Source organism: Zonotrichia albicollis, chromosome 4, assembly GCF_047830755.1.
Source record: "Zonotrichia albicollis isolate bZonAlb1 chromosome 4, bZonAlb1.hap1, whole genome shotgun sequence".
In the NCBI taxonomy this organism is placed as follows: Eukaryota; Metazoa; Chordata; class Aves; order Passeriformes; family Passerellidae; genus Zonotrichia; species Zonotrichia albicollis.
This window is the reverse complement of record NC_133822.1, coordinates 55,384,460-55,404,530: the sequence shown is the minus strand read 5'-3', so window position 1 is coordinate 55,404,530 and position 20,071 is coordinate 55,384,460. Positions and strand designations below refer to the sequence as shown.

The window sequence follows — 20,071 nt, the reverse complement described above, 5'->3', positions numbered from 1 at the left end:
CCTCACCGACTATTCACCGATAGCCTGTGTTAACAGTATTTTGACTAATTTGATATGGTGAATAACTTGGTCTCATCACAGCAAAGCAGATCCATTTTGAGAACCAAAGTAAACAAAAAATATCTATACAATACTGATGACCAACACAGACACCAGAAGTACAATAAACTCTCAGTTACCAGAGTTGTGCATCAAACATGTACACAACCAAACTGGCTTAATGCTGAAGTATCTTGGTGTTCAGCTGAATTTAATTTATATAGAGCACAACTACATTTGCACAATTCTGCTTCTGCAGCAATTACAAGTCCACAAAGCACCTAATGTCTTCTGCACTACTCAGAGTCTAAGCTCCAATTCTGACAGACCTGAACTACTTATCTGTCAATCAGCATTAGGGCTCATCTGCCACAGTCTGGAAACAAGGAGCATGATGGTGCCAACTGTGATAATTTTTCCATGAACCATCCCCAAATCTACCTACATCTCAAGAGAGTTCTGTGTTAGCATGACGTAACCCTGCATGTAAAGTTGGAAGTTGAATTGTCCATTTGGTGCCACAAATCCTGACTGGCCAGAGCCAGCCAAATAAGACTGCCAAGCAGCACAGAGTCCTGCCAAGCAAGCGAGGCTGCAGAGAGCACAGAGACACCAACAGTCCAACAGAGTAGCCAACACATTCGCTTTGGTTTAGGGGGAGCCTCCCTGGACTTGGAAGTGGTACACATAACACATACTTTTCTATACAGAAATCTAGATGCTATCATTAAGTCCCAGCGCTTTTTCCAACCTGTTGAGGGAAGTGTATTGTCATCTATAATGTGCAGTTTAGATGCAGTTTAGAGGCTTCAGACATCCTGAAGAGCAGGCAACTTACTCAAAGGCACGCTCTTTCCTGAAGCTCTATCTCCCGTTTTGTATATTTTACTACTGCAGAAATATTAAAATTACAATTTTCCAATTGAAACACAATGAGTCTAGATTAAGAAAATGCTGTAACCTCAGCATTCAATAAAGGTGAAAGATGTTCTTCAACAGAAGACCTGGATCCTTCAATTCTGCTTAAAATGGAAGAGTTTCCATTTTAATGTGATCCTTTCCTTCCTTTTCCTCAAGTCCAACCACCCCCTGGCTTCAATTCAGGCCAATAGCTCTTGCCAGAGGCTTATCCTGTCTCACGTGGCAAATTATCTGTTTTCTAAAGCTAGAGACACACACAATTTATCTAAAAACTTAAAACAGCACATGAGGCCTGATATTTAAGTCTGCTACTGAGCTCTGGTCAAATTACTTGCCAAACTTTTCCTCCAATAACTAGAGAATAACCTAGTCCAGTTTTACTTAGCTATCAAAAATCTGATACAATTTTAATTCCTCTTACTTCCTGGTTTCCTATTAAACTTGTCCCATCTTAAAAATCAGGAAGAAATTGTCCATGAAACTCTATTCCTACAGAAGGATGTTATGTCCTAGTTGTCCAAGACGGTATGGAGCTATTCTGGATTCATGGACTCAAATTTCTCTTGCAAATACTAATCAGTTACCTTCTGGATGACAGCAGGACTCAATGAGAGAGGTAACATCATGGAGTCAAAGAATTGTTTAGGTTGGAAAAGACCTCTATGATCATGATGATACTATCAAACAGAAGGGGTAGCTACTATATACCTGGAATTGTCTATTCATCAGAACAGTTGAAGACTGATCAGCGTATCTTATCTCCTGCCATGTTTTCCCTCCCAGAAAAAGAAAAGCTCCGAAGAAAAACAAAGCCTCTGATATTTCGTCATAGGTTTCCACATTTATAAATGTAGAATCTCTGTGTGGTAACACACACATTTCAAAATTCCAACTTTGCAAATGAATGTCATCCTTTTCTCCACTTCTTTGAAAAAAAACCCTACCACCAAACCAAATCTGGCTTCAGAGACTTAAAGAGGTTTTATTCAAAGACACTCCTAATCCTTAAGCAGTACCATTTATCTACATTTATCTTCCCTGCAAGGAGACATGGACTTTTTGTTCAAGACAGCAGATTTATTCCTCAAGAAAGAGAAGTTAGAAATATCTGGAACAGAAACCTGACTGATTTCATCTTACCCTTGGTCATAGATTCATTTCCTCAAAAATGAAAAATCTTTGTATTTGAAGTTTTCTTCCCTTTCAGGAGATTCAGGAGGACAGAATAAATGTTTCCAAGCAAATGCAAGTTCCCACATCTCCTCAACTTCTTGCTGCTTTTAGGCCCTCACTGCACAGGGCTTAGGCAGTGAATTCAGCATGTTTCTGAACATCAGTGTCCTTCTCTCCCACCAGCATGGCATGACAGGACTCATTCTTTGGAAACCTGGAGTTCTAGTCAATTAGCACCCTGAATTTTACTCTCCAGGATTTTACAGGAATTAGCAAAATTGCTACAGTCAAGAGGTCTCACAAGTAGTAAATAATCTATTTATATATGCCATCTTTGGTCAAACCCATGAAGCTGACTGCTAAGGAATAGAATCAGTACAAAAAAGAAATGCTTTTGACTTTAGAGTTTCCACATATGACTTTTTCTATGGTGCCTCCTTGGGAAAGTCTTGGAGATCATTCCAAAAACTGCATTGTAGACAGGGTATGCTGATGCATTTTGGACTAAACTTAGAACACCTGTCATAGTTCTAATGTAGTAGAAACTCTAAAATCAATCAGGCATTTCCAATTCAGTACCTTTGTGCAAAGCATAAAAGAACAAGGTCAACCAGCTTGTAGGAAAAAATACCTAGAACTACTCACTGGGCTCCAGAGAAAGTCAGTCAGCTCCTAACCACTGAAGTGCTCCTGAATCCCACCTTCCTCTTCAGATTTATCTATCTCCTTCTTTGTTTCCAACTGAGCTGATTCAGCTAATTTTTTTTTTTAATGGAATTCCAGTATAGTATTCTTCCTCCACCAGCTTTTGCTACTCCCTCATCTAGCAATGATTTCAGAAATGCCTTGTAAACATTCCAAACCCTGAAAAAAATCCTGATTTTCTGATGTTTGTTTCATACATGTCTTTTTAAAGTATAAACAGAATACAGTTAAGGGCATTAAAATCTTGTTGAGAACAAAGTTGATCATTCAAATTCTACTCTGTTCTTTCATTACTACACTGGGTCATCTTGCAATACAAATGTACAGACTTTAAATATCTTATAATTTATTTGAAGATCATTTTCCACTCACATCTATCCTAAATATTAATGTCTCAAGAGGCTAATAGAAATCTGATATCCACAGTAATACTCTAATCTCCATTTTTCCAGTCATTACTGGAATGTCAAGAAAAGCTTATCTTCACATACTTTCTACTTCCTCATCATATTCTAGCTAGTCTCTGCTAAAAACTCCTCCAAGCACGTCCTCATTTCTCGAAGGGCCACATTCTCAAATATCTCTTAATACAGTAACTAGAGCAATTAATTAAAAAGTAAAAGGTTGTTCCTAATCTTGAAAGCAAGCAGACATATAAAGGGAGACAAACAGAAAGAGGCATGATTGTACAGGAAGCAGCTTTTTAAACAAATTGAAGGATGTGAAGAAGTGGTTTTAGGTAGAAGATTTTCTAAGGTATGAATACTGCAGTAACATATTAGAATACCTTCACATAGCAATGAATGTTTTGAGCAATTCTTACAGTATTTATTTCAGTAACTTTTACAGGGCTCATCTATATTTGAATATTGCAGCAATTTTAGAGTATGAAGCTTCCTGTGCATTTTCAAAAAGACATTAATTACACAAAGATCTAACTCTAAATTTGTAATAGAGCTTAGACAGTTTTTCACTCAGCATATCACAGAACAATTTACAACCAGCAGCTTTGGAATGTGACTTGCCATGATGGATCAATGCTGTAGATTTAGATGGCAGAATGTCTAGATGGCTCCAGAACAAAAGAAAGATACTTCAAATTCAGTTTCTGCACCAAGTCACATGTTACCCTGAAGTAAACCTTACTAAGAAGTCAATAAATTTTCCTCCCACTCATTAGTCATGGTTTTTTCAGGGTTACCTCCCTTCTCCCACCCCTATATACTGAAAACAAGTTACTGTGTCAAGAAAGCAATTAACATTTCCAATTCCTCAGGCATGTCTTCACTCTTTATCAGAGTGAAAAAGTCTTTCTGCAAAACAGGTACACTAACACTAGTGATTTTTGTATCTATGTCTCTTCCAGAGTCTCTTTTCCCTCCCATGTAACTGGTTTCAAGGACAAAAACATAAGCAACTTCACCGAAACATTCGCCTAAAAATTAAGCATATACACAGCTATCTGACTCTTCCCTGCTTTGAGCTAACCTCTGCCTCTGAAGAGCTTAACTTCAGAGAGACTGCTCTTCTTTTCAATACTAGGAATTCACAAAAAATGTTGGAAGGCTGAGGCCTACATTTGTATAGTCATTGAAATGGTATTGTCAGTGTTAAGTAAAACAAACACGACCAAATTAAATTTTACATCATAATCTTAGCAAGGCTTAAAATGCAAAAGAATTTCCTAGGAGTCAAGAAATTATTACCTGAATTCTTTATAATAGAGAAAAAAAATAACTACAACCAAGACATGCATACATGTATTCAGGCACTTCAGTGGTTGTCCTAAAGTAAAAATGCTGGCAATCAACAACCAATTTGACATTTAGAGAGTGGCAGAATCTTATTAAACTTCCAAGTAAGAAGGTAAAAGTTTAACTGTTACATTTTAGGCCATTCATTCCAGTTTATGCTTACATCTGTACCATTAAGGTGTAAGTATATGCAGTCTGGCACAGAAACCAAGCAAACAACTCCCTACCTTTTCTACTGATCCTTTTTTGTGCTTCAGGACAATGAAATTTTCCAGTGTTAGTTTGACAGTAAACACTTAAAAGCATGCAATGGTTTTTAAACTTCAATAGTAGAGGGACTATTTTTGTCAAATGTAAAACACTAATTCCCCGATAATTAGAGAATTGTTAAGCATTTGTACACACAAAATGTACAACAGCTTTTAATATATCCTTCCATATATCTGCAGACTAGCATCTACAGCATTTCAGACTATTTTTTTCTATCAGGCAATTTTTCAACTAACTTAAATTTTTCTTCTAGATTTGACACAAGCAAAAAAAATTGACACAAAAGCAAAAATTTGCTTTTTAAAATTACATGTAACTTGTTATTGACTACCATATCTATTCTACAATCTCTTTCTGCAGCACCTTGTACAAGAGCTTTCAGGTTCTGCAAAACTATTCCATAACAAAGGAAGCTGCTTTTTCAACTTCACTACAAATCCAGCACAAACCTTTGTTCCATTACTATTGCTGGCTTTTGAGATCAAGTTCCAGTAAGCCACAACTTGCCTCCTAATAAAAAAGGCTCACATCACTGACTATTAAGCAGCTCATTGATATTATTTAAAGCAAACAGGAAATCATCAGGGACAATGTGTACACTAAATAGTATTGCAAATGGTGTGGCCAGTTGGATCTTGCAACCTGTGTTCTACACAGAAGCAAGCAGCTCATGTTGTGATGCCACTCCTGATTTTTAACAGTTTAAGTCCTGTGAAAAGTAAAAAATATTTCCTACTGCCAAGTTCTTGTAATGCAAGTACAAGTTGCTAGCAATTAAATTAAATCACTACCAGAACAGCAGTCTTTGGGTTCTGACACAGATCAGCTCACTCTCCTTTAGTCATCAGTACTCTATTAAGCTATTCATAGAATAAAAACTATCAGATTAAACGACATTTAGCCTGCTGTGTCACATGAATATGACCTCACTAATCACCACACAAAGCCATCTTGTGAGAAACTAGTCTTTATTGCTGCATTGAAGCAGTTCATGATTAAATGCATCTTCAACACTTTGCTATCCAAAATTATTTTTCCTCATTACCATTACTTCTGTCATATGCTAGAGTGTTAACAGGCCATTTCACTGCCTCTGCAAATAATGCAAGTGAATAATTATGACAGTGCAAACAATGGAGCCAGTGGTCTGTAGGAAAAAACATGATACAGATCCATCTGCATATAGCAGAGTAGCAATGCAATTTCTACACATCCTATGTATATTTGAATTCTAACTTTCAGACAGTTCTGATTTGTGCTTTCATATTCCTAGCTGTTTTACAGTATGAATCATTTACTTGGAATTCATCCATTCAGTGCATTTCTAGCAATTCCATCTTTCAATAGAAGCTGATTCAATTAGAATAGACTCACATGACCCATATGGTTTTATCAGTCACTGTAAAAATGTGCAGAAAACTACCCCTTGAGGCAGTGTCCCTATTTAATCATTCCCTTAAAGGCAATGCCCTATTTTCCAGATGACATTTAACAGATGAGGCCAGCAAGTCTCCTGAAGCAACTGGTACAGTGCATAACAGCCTGCTCTAAGAACTATCTGATCAGGGCCTTTAGAAAGACAAAGTTCACCTTCATGGATAGTTTTCAAAGCCACCATCAAATGTTACTTCTCCAACAACCAGTTAAAAGGCTCCAACCTCTTGCACATTGTTGTTAGCATTCTTCCCCATATGCCACAAGCTGTGGTGCACCAATGCTCAGTGTGGCAGCAACACTGAAAATACCCTGCTTGAGAAACATATTGGTATCAACTAATTTACATTTCCTAGATGACAATGAGCTACATATGAGCAGGGGTCAGGAAGCTCAATGTCCTCTAACAATATCCTCTGAGGAGGCAGTATTTGGGAGCCTACATAAAAAGGAGTGGTTACAGTCTCCTAAACCTCCAGATCCTTGGGATACATGGGGAAGTAACCGCTTCCAAATGCTGATCCCACAAAGGACTGGATCCTTCATGCTGCTCCTCTGTCCCTTTTCTGCAGAAACTGTGAAACCTTGCACCTATGCAAAAAGACATGCAAAACATGAGGTTCACACTGATGCAGCAGCATAGTCATTGCTGCACTGGACAGAGCCTATCCTTGGTACAGTTAGTTTTGTCATCCAACTGGAAGGAGCTTGCTTCTGACCTATTGTATTTGTTCTGCACTGCAAGGGTCATCTTCCCAAAAGATGGCAGCAGAAACTTCTAGAAACTTCTTCCACTCAGAGCCAGCTCCACAAAGATTTTTTGAAGCAGATTTAGAAGATGTAAATTTGCTCTACCTTAAGTAGAGGAAAAGGCTACACGCTTTCCCTAAAAAAATTAAGTCTCCATAATGTTCTTCATGAATAGGATTAATATTAATCTAAAAAGATGCCACAGAATGAGTTGTCATATTCTCTTTTATCCCTCTTATTCAATTACAGAATTTCTAGTGCATGACCACAGATTTCAATGATAGCTATAACAAATAACTTGTCTTTCACAGCATGTGCCAAACCAACTTTTTTCAGCTTTTAGAGTTGGGAACTATTTCCATAGTGAATTTTCAAACCCCTACTCATTCACACAATTTTTTTCTACTAGGCACTGTCATATGAGCTATATGGTACAGTGAAAGTATAGTCAAGCATTTTGGAATAGTTTAAAGATAGGTTCCAAATCTTCAATAAGTCAGAATAGGAAAATTTTCAATTGCTTGTTTCCTCCCCACTCCTCAATTCCTAAGAAAACAAGAAAAAACTTGTTGTAGACATCAAGGTCGTATCTTCTAGCCTTCAATCTGACTTTTGATGGAAAGTTTGCCAGCCAAAAGCCTCCCAACAACATTCTGCAGCTGAACTCTCCAAGTTCAAGCCTGCTCTACATCAGCATACTGCATACCAGTGGAATGCACTTCACAGAACAGACAATCCTCAGGATCTCTGTCCTACTTAAACCAGGATAAGCCACTGCGTGAAAGTATAAAAATTGAACACTTAGTATTTTGTTCTAACTCGCCTACTTCAAAAGTATCTTGTAGCTGACAGTACGAGCCAAGAAAAGACATCATTTGATACTCTGAGGATGTTCTGCAAAGCATACTGTTCATTCTAACCTGACTTTCAAGATGAAAAGTACAGATATTTCTATCAAGTTTTAAACAGGAACAGGCAGAGTGGGCTGTCACAGCAATCAAGGAAAAATTGGATAAAAAGTTAGGGGCAGAAAATGCAAATTCTCCTCACTTTACAAGTGATACAAGAGCTTTCGTTTTGCCAGCTAATCTTCTCTTTTAACATACCTAATCTTATTTTAGGTGTTTATTCAAATCCTAGTAGCTTTCAGTCCAGGACAGACCATTTTCCCTATAAAAGACACATAAAATAAAACTGGTGGCACTAAAAACAAAGATGACATTTCCAACAAAAAAAAAAACCAAAAAGCCAAAACAAAAACCAGCAAGCAAAGCAACATTTATCAAAACACACACTACTTATGCCCCAAAGGAAAGTACTTAATCATGGAAAGAAAGCAAATACCAGATGGCATAAAGACTTCTTTGCTTCAGTACCCACACAAAAGTTTAATTCCATATAACCAAATTAAACAAGGGAGTATGAGTTCAAGCTAGAATAAAAGAAACTGAATGTTATTTATGGCAGTCATGGCAGTCAACAGCCTCTAATGAAATTCACCCTCAGAAAAAGATGTTTAGAGAATATAGGAAAGGTGAAAGAAGTCATCAAGTACTGCAGAAAAAAAAAAAAGGGGAAAAAAATCCTACAATGGGCAAATAAAATTTCAATCTAATTCAATTTCAGAAAGATACTAGAAAGAAATTATTTAAGAATTGGGTGCATTAAAGAATGAAGCCAAATGGTTTGACAGTGTAGTTTCTTTCTTTAATGGACTAGTAGCCCTGGTGAGTAGCAGAAAAGAAACACACATTGCCAGTCTTGACTTGAAACATAGTAAAATATATTCTCCCCCTTAAGCTAAATTATGATGAGGACAAAGTTGTGCAGAATGTAGTTCAAAATCTGAGTCTGCTTGCTTAATAGTTCCCAACAACCAGCTGTAGATATATTTACATGTATCTATGGGGTAGCATTTATAGTGAGGTTCTACAGTGATACTATTTAATATTTTTAATTATAATTTGGAAAAAGAATAAGGAATAGAACAACAATCAAGCTGAGAGGTGGTGAGAACTATCTGACAAGATAATCCTGCATGAAGGTGACTCAAACTATAAATTATGAATTCCAAAAAAGACTGCACAAAGCACAGCAGGCCCCACAACTACATGAAAAAAAAGCCCTACTTAAGTAACAAGATACAAAAGGATACCAGACTGTAGTGAATCAAGTAGATTACAATTTTTATGAGCTTCTTAGAGCAACAAATTAAAGTATCTGTCAGGTTCAAAACTACAAAGATTTAACATGAGATTTCATCTCAAAAAAATGTCAACAATCTCTCCCTACTCCTTTCTAAAATACAGACTTGATTTTCTTTTGGTTGGCTGCTCATTGCATTTTCTATTGCCCATACAAGCTCCACCTACAAGGAGCATCTAACAGAGCCACCCAATCAATAAAAATTAATTCATTGTTTTATAACAACATTGAAAATGATGTCTGCAGAATTCTTAAGTTTCACTATATTTTTCAGGGAAAATAAATTCCTAAACAATTTCAAAGGTTAGTTTTAAAAACTCTCTTTAAAAAGAAAACTGGAAGTCCAGAATGACTGGATTACTCAATGGCTATCGACAGAGCAAAAGAGAACTATATATTCTTGCTTCTCTTCATAATTTAATATTAACACTAAACCATAAAACTTGCAATATACAACCCATATTTTACCAAGCTCTGTATGAATTTTCCACTCACTTCATTCCTACAAATATTTCCTTCTCTAAACTACCACAAGCAATGAACAGCTCTTGAGTCTGTTGAGCTTGATTCAGTCATGTATTTGTGAAATCAGCATGACAGGCAGCTCTTCCTCTTTTTCTCCTTCCCAACCTTCCCCTGACACGCAGGCGCATGTGCACACACCGAGGCTGCTTCTGGAAGGCAGGAGAGTCCTTAACAAGCTGTTGTGAAACAGACACGTTAAACCAGATATACCAGGGAAGTACCAACTCTGTCCTCAGCCGTACTGCACTTCAACAGAAATACAAATACCAGATTTGATTAAATGTAACTGATTTGTGCTTATAAACATCCAGATGGTACATGACTAAACACATTGCACATGTTTTCTGAAGAAAAATGACCTTGATATCCAAGTTAAAAAATTAAACATTTTATTTATGACTCTCAAAGCACAAAACAAACTCACAGCAGTTCCAAGCACAGACCTGTATCTCGTATTTAGGAGCTCATCAGACATGATAATAAAATACATTAGAGGGCCAAACTCTCAGGCACAGTCAAGGAACATCAACCAAATACCAAGGAAATATAGAAAGATTCTATCCCAGGTTCCTTATTATCTCACACTCTTAGGTTTCTGGTGGGATTTAAATGTGGCTTTTCATACTTTAGGCTGTGAGAAAGGCAATGATTCAGTGATGATGATCAATAGATCATAGGATGCAGAAGCCATGCCCCCATTTGGCTGGTTATATATTATCTCTACTTCAACAGTAAAGGACATTAAGAGGTATAGATCCCAAATCCACAAAAATTCATCCTAACTAAACAAGACTTTCTCACTCTGCCTACAAATTTCAGGGACTATTTTATGAATGATATTACATACAAGAGCTCACTCAACATGTGTAACAAATAGGAACCGCTTACAAAACCACCCTAAACCCAAATTAAAAAAAAAAAAAAAAAGAAAACCCCACAACACTTCACAGAAGTCATTTGTACCTGTCTCATCTCCTTACACTCCCTTTTTCCCAGTCAAACAAAAGAAAAAGAGCTTGAACAGCAGGCGCTAAGACTCAGATTCATTGACAAGATTAAGTTGGTTTGTTTTAATTCAAAGCAAGTAATGAAAGTGGTTCTAGAAAATAAAACCATAACAATCATAAAATATGTTTGTATAAACAAATCTTCCCCTACTACTAGCCAAGAGAGTTTTCACTATTAGTAAAAACATCCTTTATCCTTAAAGCCACACTTGTGGCCCCTTTCTGTAATTTAAGAATCAGAGAACGTTATCTAGTCAGAAAAGGAGAAATTGATCGCATGTCCCCGCATCCTTTTTCTGCTTTGTTTACACAGTAGAATATCATTACAAGCACTTCAAAGTTTAAAAAGCCAGTATTTGCAGTTCCTCCTGTAGCTCTCACTACACTGCCCTGGATACTCATCATTCACACTGAAAGGAGAAGTGGTTTGTAACAACATGGAAAAAAGAATAGGATCCTGCAACTAGAGATCAGACCACATGCATAAAAAACACATGAAGGAAAGCAAAGTGACAGGTAATTTTCAATCTGGATGCTATTGCTAACTGAATAACAAGAGCTTTAATAACACTTCTGAGGAAGTTGAAGCAGAGAGGTGACAATAGGGCAGTAATGCAGCCTCCTAGAAGGCAGCAGAGAGTAGGAAACATACACTCCTTCAGAGGGAATGGCAATCCTCTTGTGTATTTCTTCCCAGCAACACAAACTCTTAATCTTCAGCTTTACAACACATCTAAATTACAGTGACTAATGGTGTTAGCTGGCAAGGAAAGCAAAATCCAAACATCTATTGAAAGACAGACAAACTGGGAGCAAATACTTGCTGCAATAAGGTCTGTCCAAGGATCCAGCCCAGTTCTTGAAGGTCAACCAGTATTGGTACACTCCTGATTCAGACAGTGCCATGAGAACAGAAGAAGAAATGGTAGCTTGCCAGTGGAGGCAACTGTCTTTTGACAAAGCAGTAACTGTGAGAGCCAACCCAAATTCAGCAACCCCATTATAACCTCCCCAGGAGCCATATAATTCTGTGTTCTCAGCATACCATCATTGCCTCTGTTGCTTTTACACAGTTCCAGTCTGGGCTTTTTTAGGGCTCTAGCACAGACTTTTCTGTACAGCATGAGTGACAGAGAGGGAATGAAGATTTTCAAGTGATTTAGTCTGAGCAAAACTTAATTTCATGGGGCAAGGAAATCAAACCACTTATTTAGCCTAAAGACTTTTCCTCTTGCCAAACTACAATGGCTTTTGCAAACAACAAATCTTCTCAAAAAGGTCATGCAGTTTCTTTATAATGGAAACTATTAGGCAATCTAAATATAGCAGTCACTACTAGCTCCCTCTATAATACAATACATTAGGGTTCTATTCAGTACTCCTTACTTGTGCTTCTAATGAACTTCAGCAGGAGATTTGTTCAAGAAAGAGTACTTATTACAGTCCTATGTTCCTTACATTTATATAACATCTTTCATCTACAAAGATTTCAAAATGTCTTAAAGGTCACATGTAGAAAATTACTATCCTCAGTTCCTCTCTCATCAAGAGGAACACAGTAATTTCTCAGTACCCAAGCAACAAACCAGAACATTTAGGTTAGAAAGTAAATGCTAAAGCCATGTGTACGTGGAGAGTTTAGATCCTCAGTGGCATGACCAAACTAATGCCTGGCAAGTGCTGTAGAGTAGAAGGCAGAGGGATATCCATCTGGCAGACAGGATCTTAGGTTTCCATCTGACTTAGGGCACATCTAACCAGCACCATTCCTTTAGTACCAGGTGGGAACAGTCACACCACCTCCTGAAGCATCCAGGAATTCCCCTGGGACATCCCTCTCCAAGGACAGCCCAGTCTAACCATTCAATGCAATACTGCCATAGACAAAAAGTAAATTTAACTCCATGATCTAATCTGCTTTGAAAATTCAGTCTAGAAATAAAATATAATAAAGAAATTTTAAACATTTGCACTAATCCTAACAATTCTATCAATTACTAAAGAACATAATCCACTTCTAGCCTCTGGCACTAAAGATAATTCTTTCAGAGAGAAGAAATTATTTAACAGTGAAAACACCTACAAACCCTACCTATACCTGAAAATATTTCTGTAACGGTAAATGTGCATAATAAGTATTAAAAAAGAAAGATTAATCAACTTTGCACCTAATTTCCAGTGGCCTTCAAACCCACTTAGCTTCAATCTAATTGCCTGTCTTTCCACCTGCAATTCTGGTCACACTAAGTGAAGTTTAACATGCAGAATCAAGTATTACACATTTCAACACAAGAAAAGAGATTGCTCTAAATTAAAAAAAAAAAAAGTAGCAGTTTACAATGTCTTATAGACAAAGCTCTAATCCTTAAAAAAGTTAAAACTTTTAAGTAAGAACCACTGCACAGCAACAACCATGCTGATGCACTACCTTAATCTAACATCAAGCTTCAAAATGGAAGACTAAAATAAATAAATAATGTATTCTCAGTGCCATCAAAACATGGTAGCATTGTTATCCTGCCCCATGTTGATGAAAACCATTTTGTCCTATAGGCAACAAATACTTTACCAAGGTAATAATTTGGTCACTTGGACTCCAGGTCCTTAGGAGGAAAAAAAAAAAAAAAAACCACAAACAAACACCCAGCTGGCCTTTTGTGTTTCTTTGGCACCCTAATGATTCTCTTCATGGACACAAAGGTCTACTTACTGGCTCAAATCATATATCAGAACTGCAGACAAAAGCTGCCTGGCCTAAAACTTCAACTTTTATCTACCTCATGCCATGTGTAAAACCTGGATTTTGCAGTCATATGAAGACGCAACTCATCTAAACCTTAGGGGGAAAAAGAGTCCCATGAACCTACTCAGGGACACATTGTTACAGAGTTTAAGTAGAGAAAAAAAAAAAATCAACCTATCAACTACAGCTTGCATACCAGGTCACCGTCAGGGAGAAAGTGGAAACCAAAGAAAGAAAAAAGACACTTTGTTGCAAAATTATTTAAAAGAGGAAATATTCAAGTAGGGAAACTAGAAGACAATGAAAATATTTGTTTCTCACGAGCTTCATTTTTTGTTTGTTTGTTAAGTTTCGATGCTTTTATCCAGCTGAGTTTCCAAAGCAATCAAACATAATTTAAAATGGAATTTCTTATCAAACTGACTGGATGTTAAAGAGGCTTCTTTCATTATGTTTTTAAAGTCATTGCATTAATTCATCAGTTTTATTTTGCTGAACAATACTGATCTGTAGACATCTCTCTGTGATATAACTATAATGCCATTGTTATAACTGGAAACCATAATATATGTGACAGATGCAATTCCCTCTTGTCACATTTACCTTACTGATTTCCTTTGTTAAAAAACAAACCACTGCATTCAACTAATGTTCACAACTGAAGTTATGAGAAGTCCTTCCAATATTTATTCTGTTTTTCAGAAGTCAGGGAAACTAGCTCCTGAAATAAAGAATAATCATTTTTGTCAAGTAATTGGACCCAACCCTGCACTTACAATTTCAAACATGTAACATTTATTGCAAGTCATACTCAGCACTGCTTTGACCAATATCTACAATGCAATTGTGGCTTTTGATAGGATTGCAACTTGACTGCCATTTAAACTTCTCTTGCTGATGGGATTAACCCATAGTATGGTAAGAAGGATTCCTGAGCAACCTTCTCTTCCACTAGCCTGCATGCCTTCAAGTGCACTCAGGTTCGTTTGTAAAAAGCCTCCATTCCCCAAGCACACATGTTCAGGCCACCGGCAGGCACAGGAACCAGTTAATCCACCGCCAGCTTTGTGACTGGTGTATGGAGAAAAGGTCCTCCTGGCAAGTCATGCTTACACAGGGAGACAATTCCATAGAGCACAATTCAGCTAACAATTTCTCCCTAAACACTGAAGGGTTATAATCCACCCCCTATTGCCCTCAGTGGTGATGCTCTGTGATGAAAAGCAAATTAAAATAATACTAATACTGCCAATAATAATCAAACAAAGGGGTTATGTATGAGGCAAAGTTAAACTCATAGAAAAAGAATTTTTAAAAAATTTTAAAAGAATTTAAAGGCTGAGTGTCTTAGCAGGCACACCCTAGGGCACAGTTCTTTTTCCTGAGAGGGCACAAGCTCTCCAGGGTTACGCTGTGCAGGCAATTATGCCCTTCCTGGTATTTATTATTTCTGTTTCTACACACGCCGGCGCAGCGCTGGGTCAGGTTCACCGAGGAGCCCCGGCCGGGGGAGGCTGCGTGTTCCCGCCCCCACCCCTGATAAACGAGACCCGATTCCTGTCACGCCGCCCTCCCTCACACCCCGGGGATGCACCGCGGCTCCCCGGCCCCAATTCCTGTCACGGCCGCGCAGCCGCTCCCCCGCCGCCCCCGCTCCCCCTCCGCCGGCGACCCACCGTGTGGAGGTGCCCTTCCTCACGTCGCACATCAAGCACTTGAAGGCCTCGGCGCTGTTGCGGAAGGTGCAGACGCTGCAGTCCCAGTACCCCTCGTCCGAGGAGGGTTTCGGCTGCCGCTTCGGCCTGCGGAGACACACGCGCGCCAGGGGCAGCACCGGCCGCGACGCGCCCGCCGCCCCCGGGGCGCCCCCGCCGCCACCGCCGGCCCCGCGTCCCCGGAGGGCCCGAGGGAACAAGAAAGCGCCGCCGCTGCCCCTACCTGGTCGGGCTCTTCTTATCTCCCATGCCGGCTCCAGACGCGTCCCGGCCCGGCCCCGGCGCGGCCCTTTGTGCGTTTGTCAATAAGGAGGAGCGCGGGGGGTCTCTGGGCTCTAGCGGGGACCCGAGGAGGAGGAGCCGCCGCCGCAACCTCCAGCTGTCGGGGAAACTCCCGCTGTCGCTGCCGCCGCCGCTGCCGCCGCCTCCCCGCTCACGTGTCCCCCCGCCGCCAACCAGCGGCGCCCGCAGGCCGCGGCGCCCGGCGGGCCGCGCACGGCGGCACCTTCGCTCCGCCGGCGGCTCGGGCGCTGCGAGCGGCGGCGGGGCCGGGGTAACGCGGGGGCTGCTGGGGGCGGCGGGCGGAGCGGGGGCGGTACCGGCGCCGGGGGGCGGCCCCGGCGGGGAGGCGGCGCTGGGCAGCACGGGCAGAGCGGCGGCGTGAGCGGCTGCGGCCGGCCTGCAGGCGCTTCTCTTAAAGCCGCCCTTGTTATCGTCCAAGGTTGCTCGCCTTAGCGTCTAGATTGTCTTGTGCTTCTTCCCACAGAAATTGCTCCAGGCCGTGATTTACAGTAAGAAACAAACGGGAATAAACTGAATACGAACTTCTGCTTAGAAGTCTTGCTCTAAAGCATCCCGTTGGCCTGAGGCCAAGGGAGAACGCGATGGGTACCAATACAAAACCTGGTGTTACCTTGTCCCTGTGTGCACGGTGCTACTTTTGCACTTAAAAGCTTGCAAGTACAGCGTGGTTCTCGTGCATCACAGCAACCTCAGACAGGACACGGGTGTTTATCACCTCTATTATCAGGGTGCACCAGAGCCCACTCACAGACGAGGATGCCATTTTGCAGGATGCTGTGCAAACAGAACAAAGAGCACATGTCCTAAGAACATAACAAAGACAGCAGTTAGACACAGGTAGAGAGCAGAATGCAAGCAGACAATGAAATTATACCGGTCAGCATCTCAGTGGCCAAAGCTATTACTGATGTATTGCCAAGAAATCATGAGATTTCGAGAACAAAATATGCCCAAGGGGAGTTTTACTGAAGTGTGTGAAAACATAGACGGGTTTAAAAATTAAGCAAGTGGACAACAGAGAAACTTTCTGAAGGCAAAGTTGTCAAGACAAATTTCAGCTAGAAATACTGGGATAGAGAGGGAAAATGTAGGTAAAGTACTTGACACATTAGGGAAGCAATTAAAGACCCCTCAATTGGGATGTAGCATTTATACAAAAGAACTAACACTTTTACAAGAGTCACGGTTTTTTTCTGTCTCTCTAGGAATGCTGTGTGTCAGCAATTGGAAACCTGTGTGGGATTTACTTGTGTCTGGCCTTTTATCCTGAATTCCTTCTGCATTCACATTCAGCTTCCACTATTGCCGTTTTCATCACCTTATCGTTCTCTTTCTGTATTTTCCTCAACTTTCCCTGTCTTTCTTTATTGCAATTTCTTTCTTCCTTATCTCTTTATGCTTCCCATGCAGTCTTCTGTAAATTATAAATAAAATGTATGGATTTCACATCTGAGGGTGAGGCACGCCACATCTACATGTTAGACATCTACGTGGACTAGGAGACCAGACCCAGCTCTCAGCAGGAGAAACAAGCTCATGCTGAAGGTGATTGATCTGATGCTACAACAGGAAGACAATTCTCTCACTTATGGAGACTATTTCTTTCCATTGACTATAAAGAGTGCTTTGCACCAGTAGTCCAGAAGTGGCTGTTTAAAATTACAGAATTATATGAGGTGTCCCCCCTGTGCTTGAACCTGACATTGTGTAGAAATGTCTTGATGGGAAGCAGTGGAGAAACCTGTCTCCTTGTGCCCTTTTCTGGATTTTGCAGTCATATGAAGATGAGAAAGAGTGTGCACACTCTTTCTACTGTATAAACAAACATTATTTCTCCACTTTTGGAAAGTAATTGTTTTGAAACTACTGCTTTCTCTTGACCTTTCCTCTGTTACAGCCTACTTTCTCCTTACTGATTGTGGGAAACAGAACTTCCACTGATGGTTACAAAGCACTGAGATATGTTGTAATCCCTCAGGAACCATTCTTGGAGAGGACCATTTCTAATCAGGAAGAGGAAATGCAACTGCCAGACATAAGCGTTATCCCTAACAGAAGAGTAATCTTTCTGGCTGTTACGTTCCAGACCTTCTGCTTCGAGGTCATCACCCAAATGACCATGCCTGAAAATTATCATGTTTTCCCAGCAGCATTGGGCCTCTTTCCCCTGAGCTCTAACTAACCCTCATTTTGGGAGCTGAAATGGGATTTGGGTGGTACATTCAAAAGTTCAGGTGTATGGGTCCTGGTGCAACTCGGAGAGGCCAGGGGTCTGTGCAAGTGCAAATCTTACTCTTCAGTAATCCTGAAAAGGAAAGAAAGACTATTTTCCTTGCATCCTTGTTCTGTCCTCAAATAAGAACACCAGAGGAGACCACAGAAAGCATCAAGCCATCCCATGTCATTTCTGCAACTGAAACAGAGGGGCAGCATCAGGCATTATTTAGCAGCAATGCTGGAAAGCACATGTAAGAGGTGTGTGTAATAGTCAGATACTGAATAGATCCAGGGGCACTTTGATAAATTGAAAAAGGCAAGAATTCCATACTCAGATATTTTGTGGTATTCATGTGAACCCAGAAAACTCATCTGTCTTTGCTAAATATTTGTATGGCACATGATCTAGAAGGTTGGAAAGACAAATTGATGGCATCAGTATTAGCAGTCTTTTAAAAAATGTTTCTGGGAAAGAAAAGGGATTAATGAACCATCATTTTGAATACTCTTAAATTTTGACTTTGTCTAGTACAGTTGTTCCAGAGCAATTATTTGCCCCCTGTTTTAATTCAGCTGAGCTAAAGTAAACTCATATTTGAGACAGAAGAGATGGGCAATATAATTGTATCTTTTTACATCAGGCATCACTCTCTAGCTAGTGTTTGGTCTCTTATTATCTTAAAATTGGCATTTTTTGTAGCATTGTAGAAAGGAAATGTTCATAGTATGATTATGATATTGAAGATTATATATGCTGATAGCTTTGTGGAAGTTACACATTTCAATGTATGGTATAAATGTTCTGGCATTCATGACTTCTCAGGTAAAAGTTTATTCATTACAAAGAGGATGTGAAAGAGCATGGTAGCAATTTTTAAGCATCTGTTGTGTGAAAATTCTTACTGCAGAGAAAATTACAGTTATTCCCAAAAAAAGGCGTTCACATGCAAGGTTATTAAGAACAAGCTGGTGCTGTGTAAATCCATACAAAGACTTGCCATTTAGTCAATACTTGAACCATCACTGTGCACACCAAACCTATGCCAGTTGCTGCATTATCAGCATCTTGAGCAATTAAGTAATCACTTTGTCACTGCTTGAGCTTAAAAAACTCTTCATAAAGATGATTATCATTATGTTGTAGATAAACCACATTTTTATCCATGTTATGAAAAGGAATATTACATAAGTATAAAATTGTACTAGAATAAATGCATGTTGTTCCAGCATGGTGCATCTGGTTTTTTTGGGTTGCACTGGTATAATAAAATTAATACAATTAAATCAATTAATGGCAATTTGACTGGCAAGGGGTTTTTTGACATATTAGGTATAATAAGACCTGAATCATGGCTGGGTTTCTATGTAATACTGGGGTGGGGAAAAATTCAAAATCAGAGATAGTGAAAAGTGAAAGCTGCTTGCAGACTCTATAATAAAGATAACGAGATTGGTGACAGCGAGCACTGCCCCTCCAGCCTATGTTTGCTCAACCTCAGGAGCAGCCCACTGAGTACTCATGCTCCTCTAACTATTGTGTGGAGGCAGGAGAGTGAAATTCTGCTTCAGATAAGGCCAGAACAGAGAGGGACGACACCTAGAATACTTCATAACATCAGAGAGCCTAAAAGCTGTTTTAAAAGAGTTTTCGCTTCCTTGCATGTACAAGTCTGAGGTAAACATATTGTATATTTTTTAGAGAACTGTAGCACTTATGAGAGTTGATTCATCAGCATATCCTTCAGGTTTCACACAGAGTGGCCCTGACATCAGCAGGGATATGCTGTCATGAACCTTGAGTGACATGGTGGTAATTAAGTCCAGGAGTCTTTCTAGGGTCATAATTTGACTGTATGCTCATGCAAATTTGGCTCCAAATTCATAAAACAGAGGATTTTACACATAATTCTTGCAGGTTACAGCACAGCAGCAGTAGCTGCGTGTGTAAGATCAATAAATACCTGATCACAATGGTTTCTTTTTTATATTTGTCTTCTGTGAACTGGAATGAATTTATCAAACCACTTACTTTCAGGTACTTGGTAATTATCAAGTAATTATTTCAGTAACTGCCTACTTGTTATTCACCATCCTAGTTTGGGCCCAACCTTTATCCTTTCAGATTTTGTAGTTAGTTTTAAAGTTGTTCATCTTTATAGTTTCTTTAAATCCTCTGCTTTATCACAGAAAACTCTTATAGTAGAAGTTTCCCTACTTTTTTCCATTTAGCCCCTCCCTCCCTGAGGTAATCCAAGATGTGAAAGATCATTGGTAGGAATGAAAGAACATTCTCAACATTCACTAAATATT

At 39.5% G+C, this 20,071-nt stretch overlaps 1 protein-coding gene across 1 annotated transcript in view; it reads right to left on the bottom strand.

Annotated features, from left to right (window-relative positions):
• Window positions 1–15,829, bottom strand: part of YAF2 (YY1 associated factor 2) — a 31,243-nt gene extending 15,414 nt beyond the window's left edge. Inside the window, exons 1-2 of the mRNA XM_074539847.1 lie at window positions 15,465–15,829; window positions 15,203–15,328 (exon numbers count right to left, since the gene is read on the bottom strand). Of these exons, the coding sequence (XP_074395948.1) occupies window positions 15,203–15,328; window positions 15,465–15,490 (152 nt within the window). The 5' untranslated portion in view covers window positions 15,491–15,829. The remainder of the gene's footprint in view (window positions 1–15,202; window positions 15,329–15,464) is intronic.
• Window positions 15,830–20,071: the final 4,242 nt, after the last annotated feature.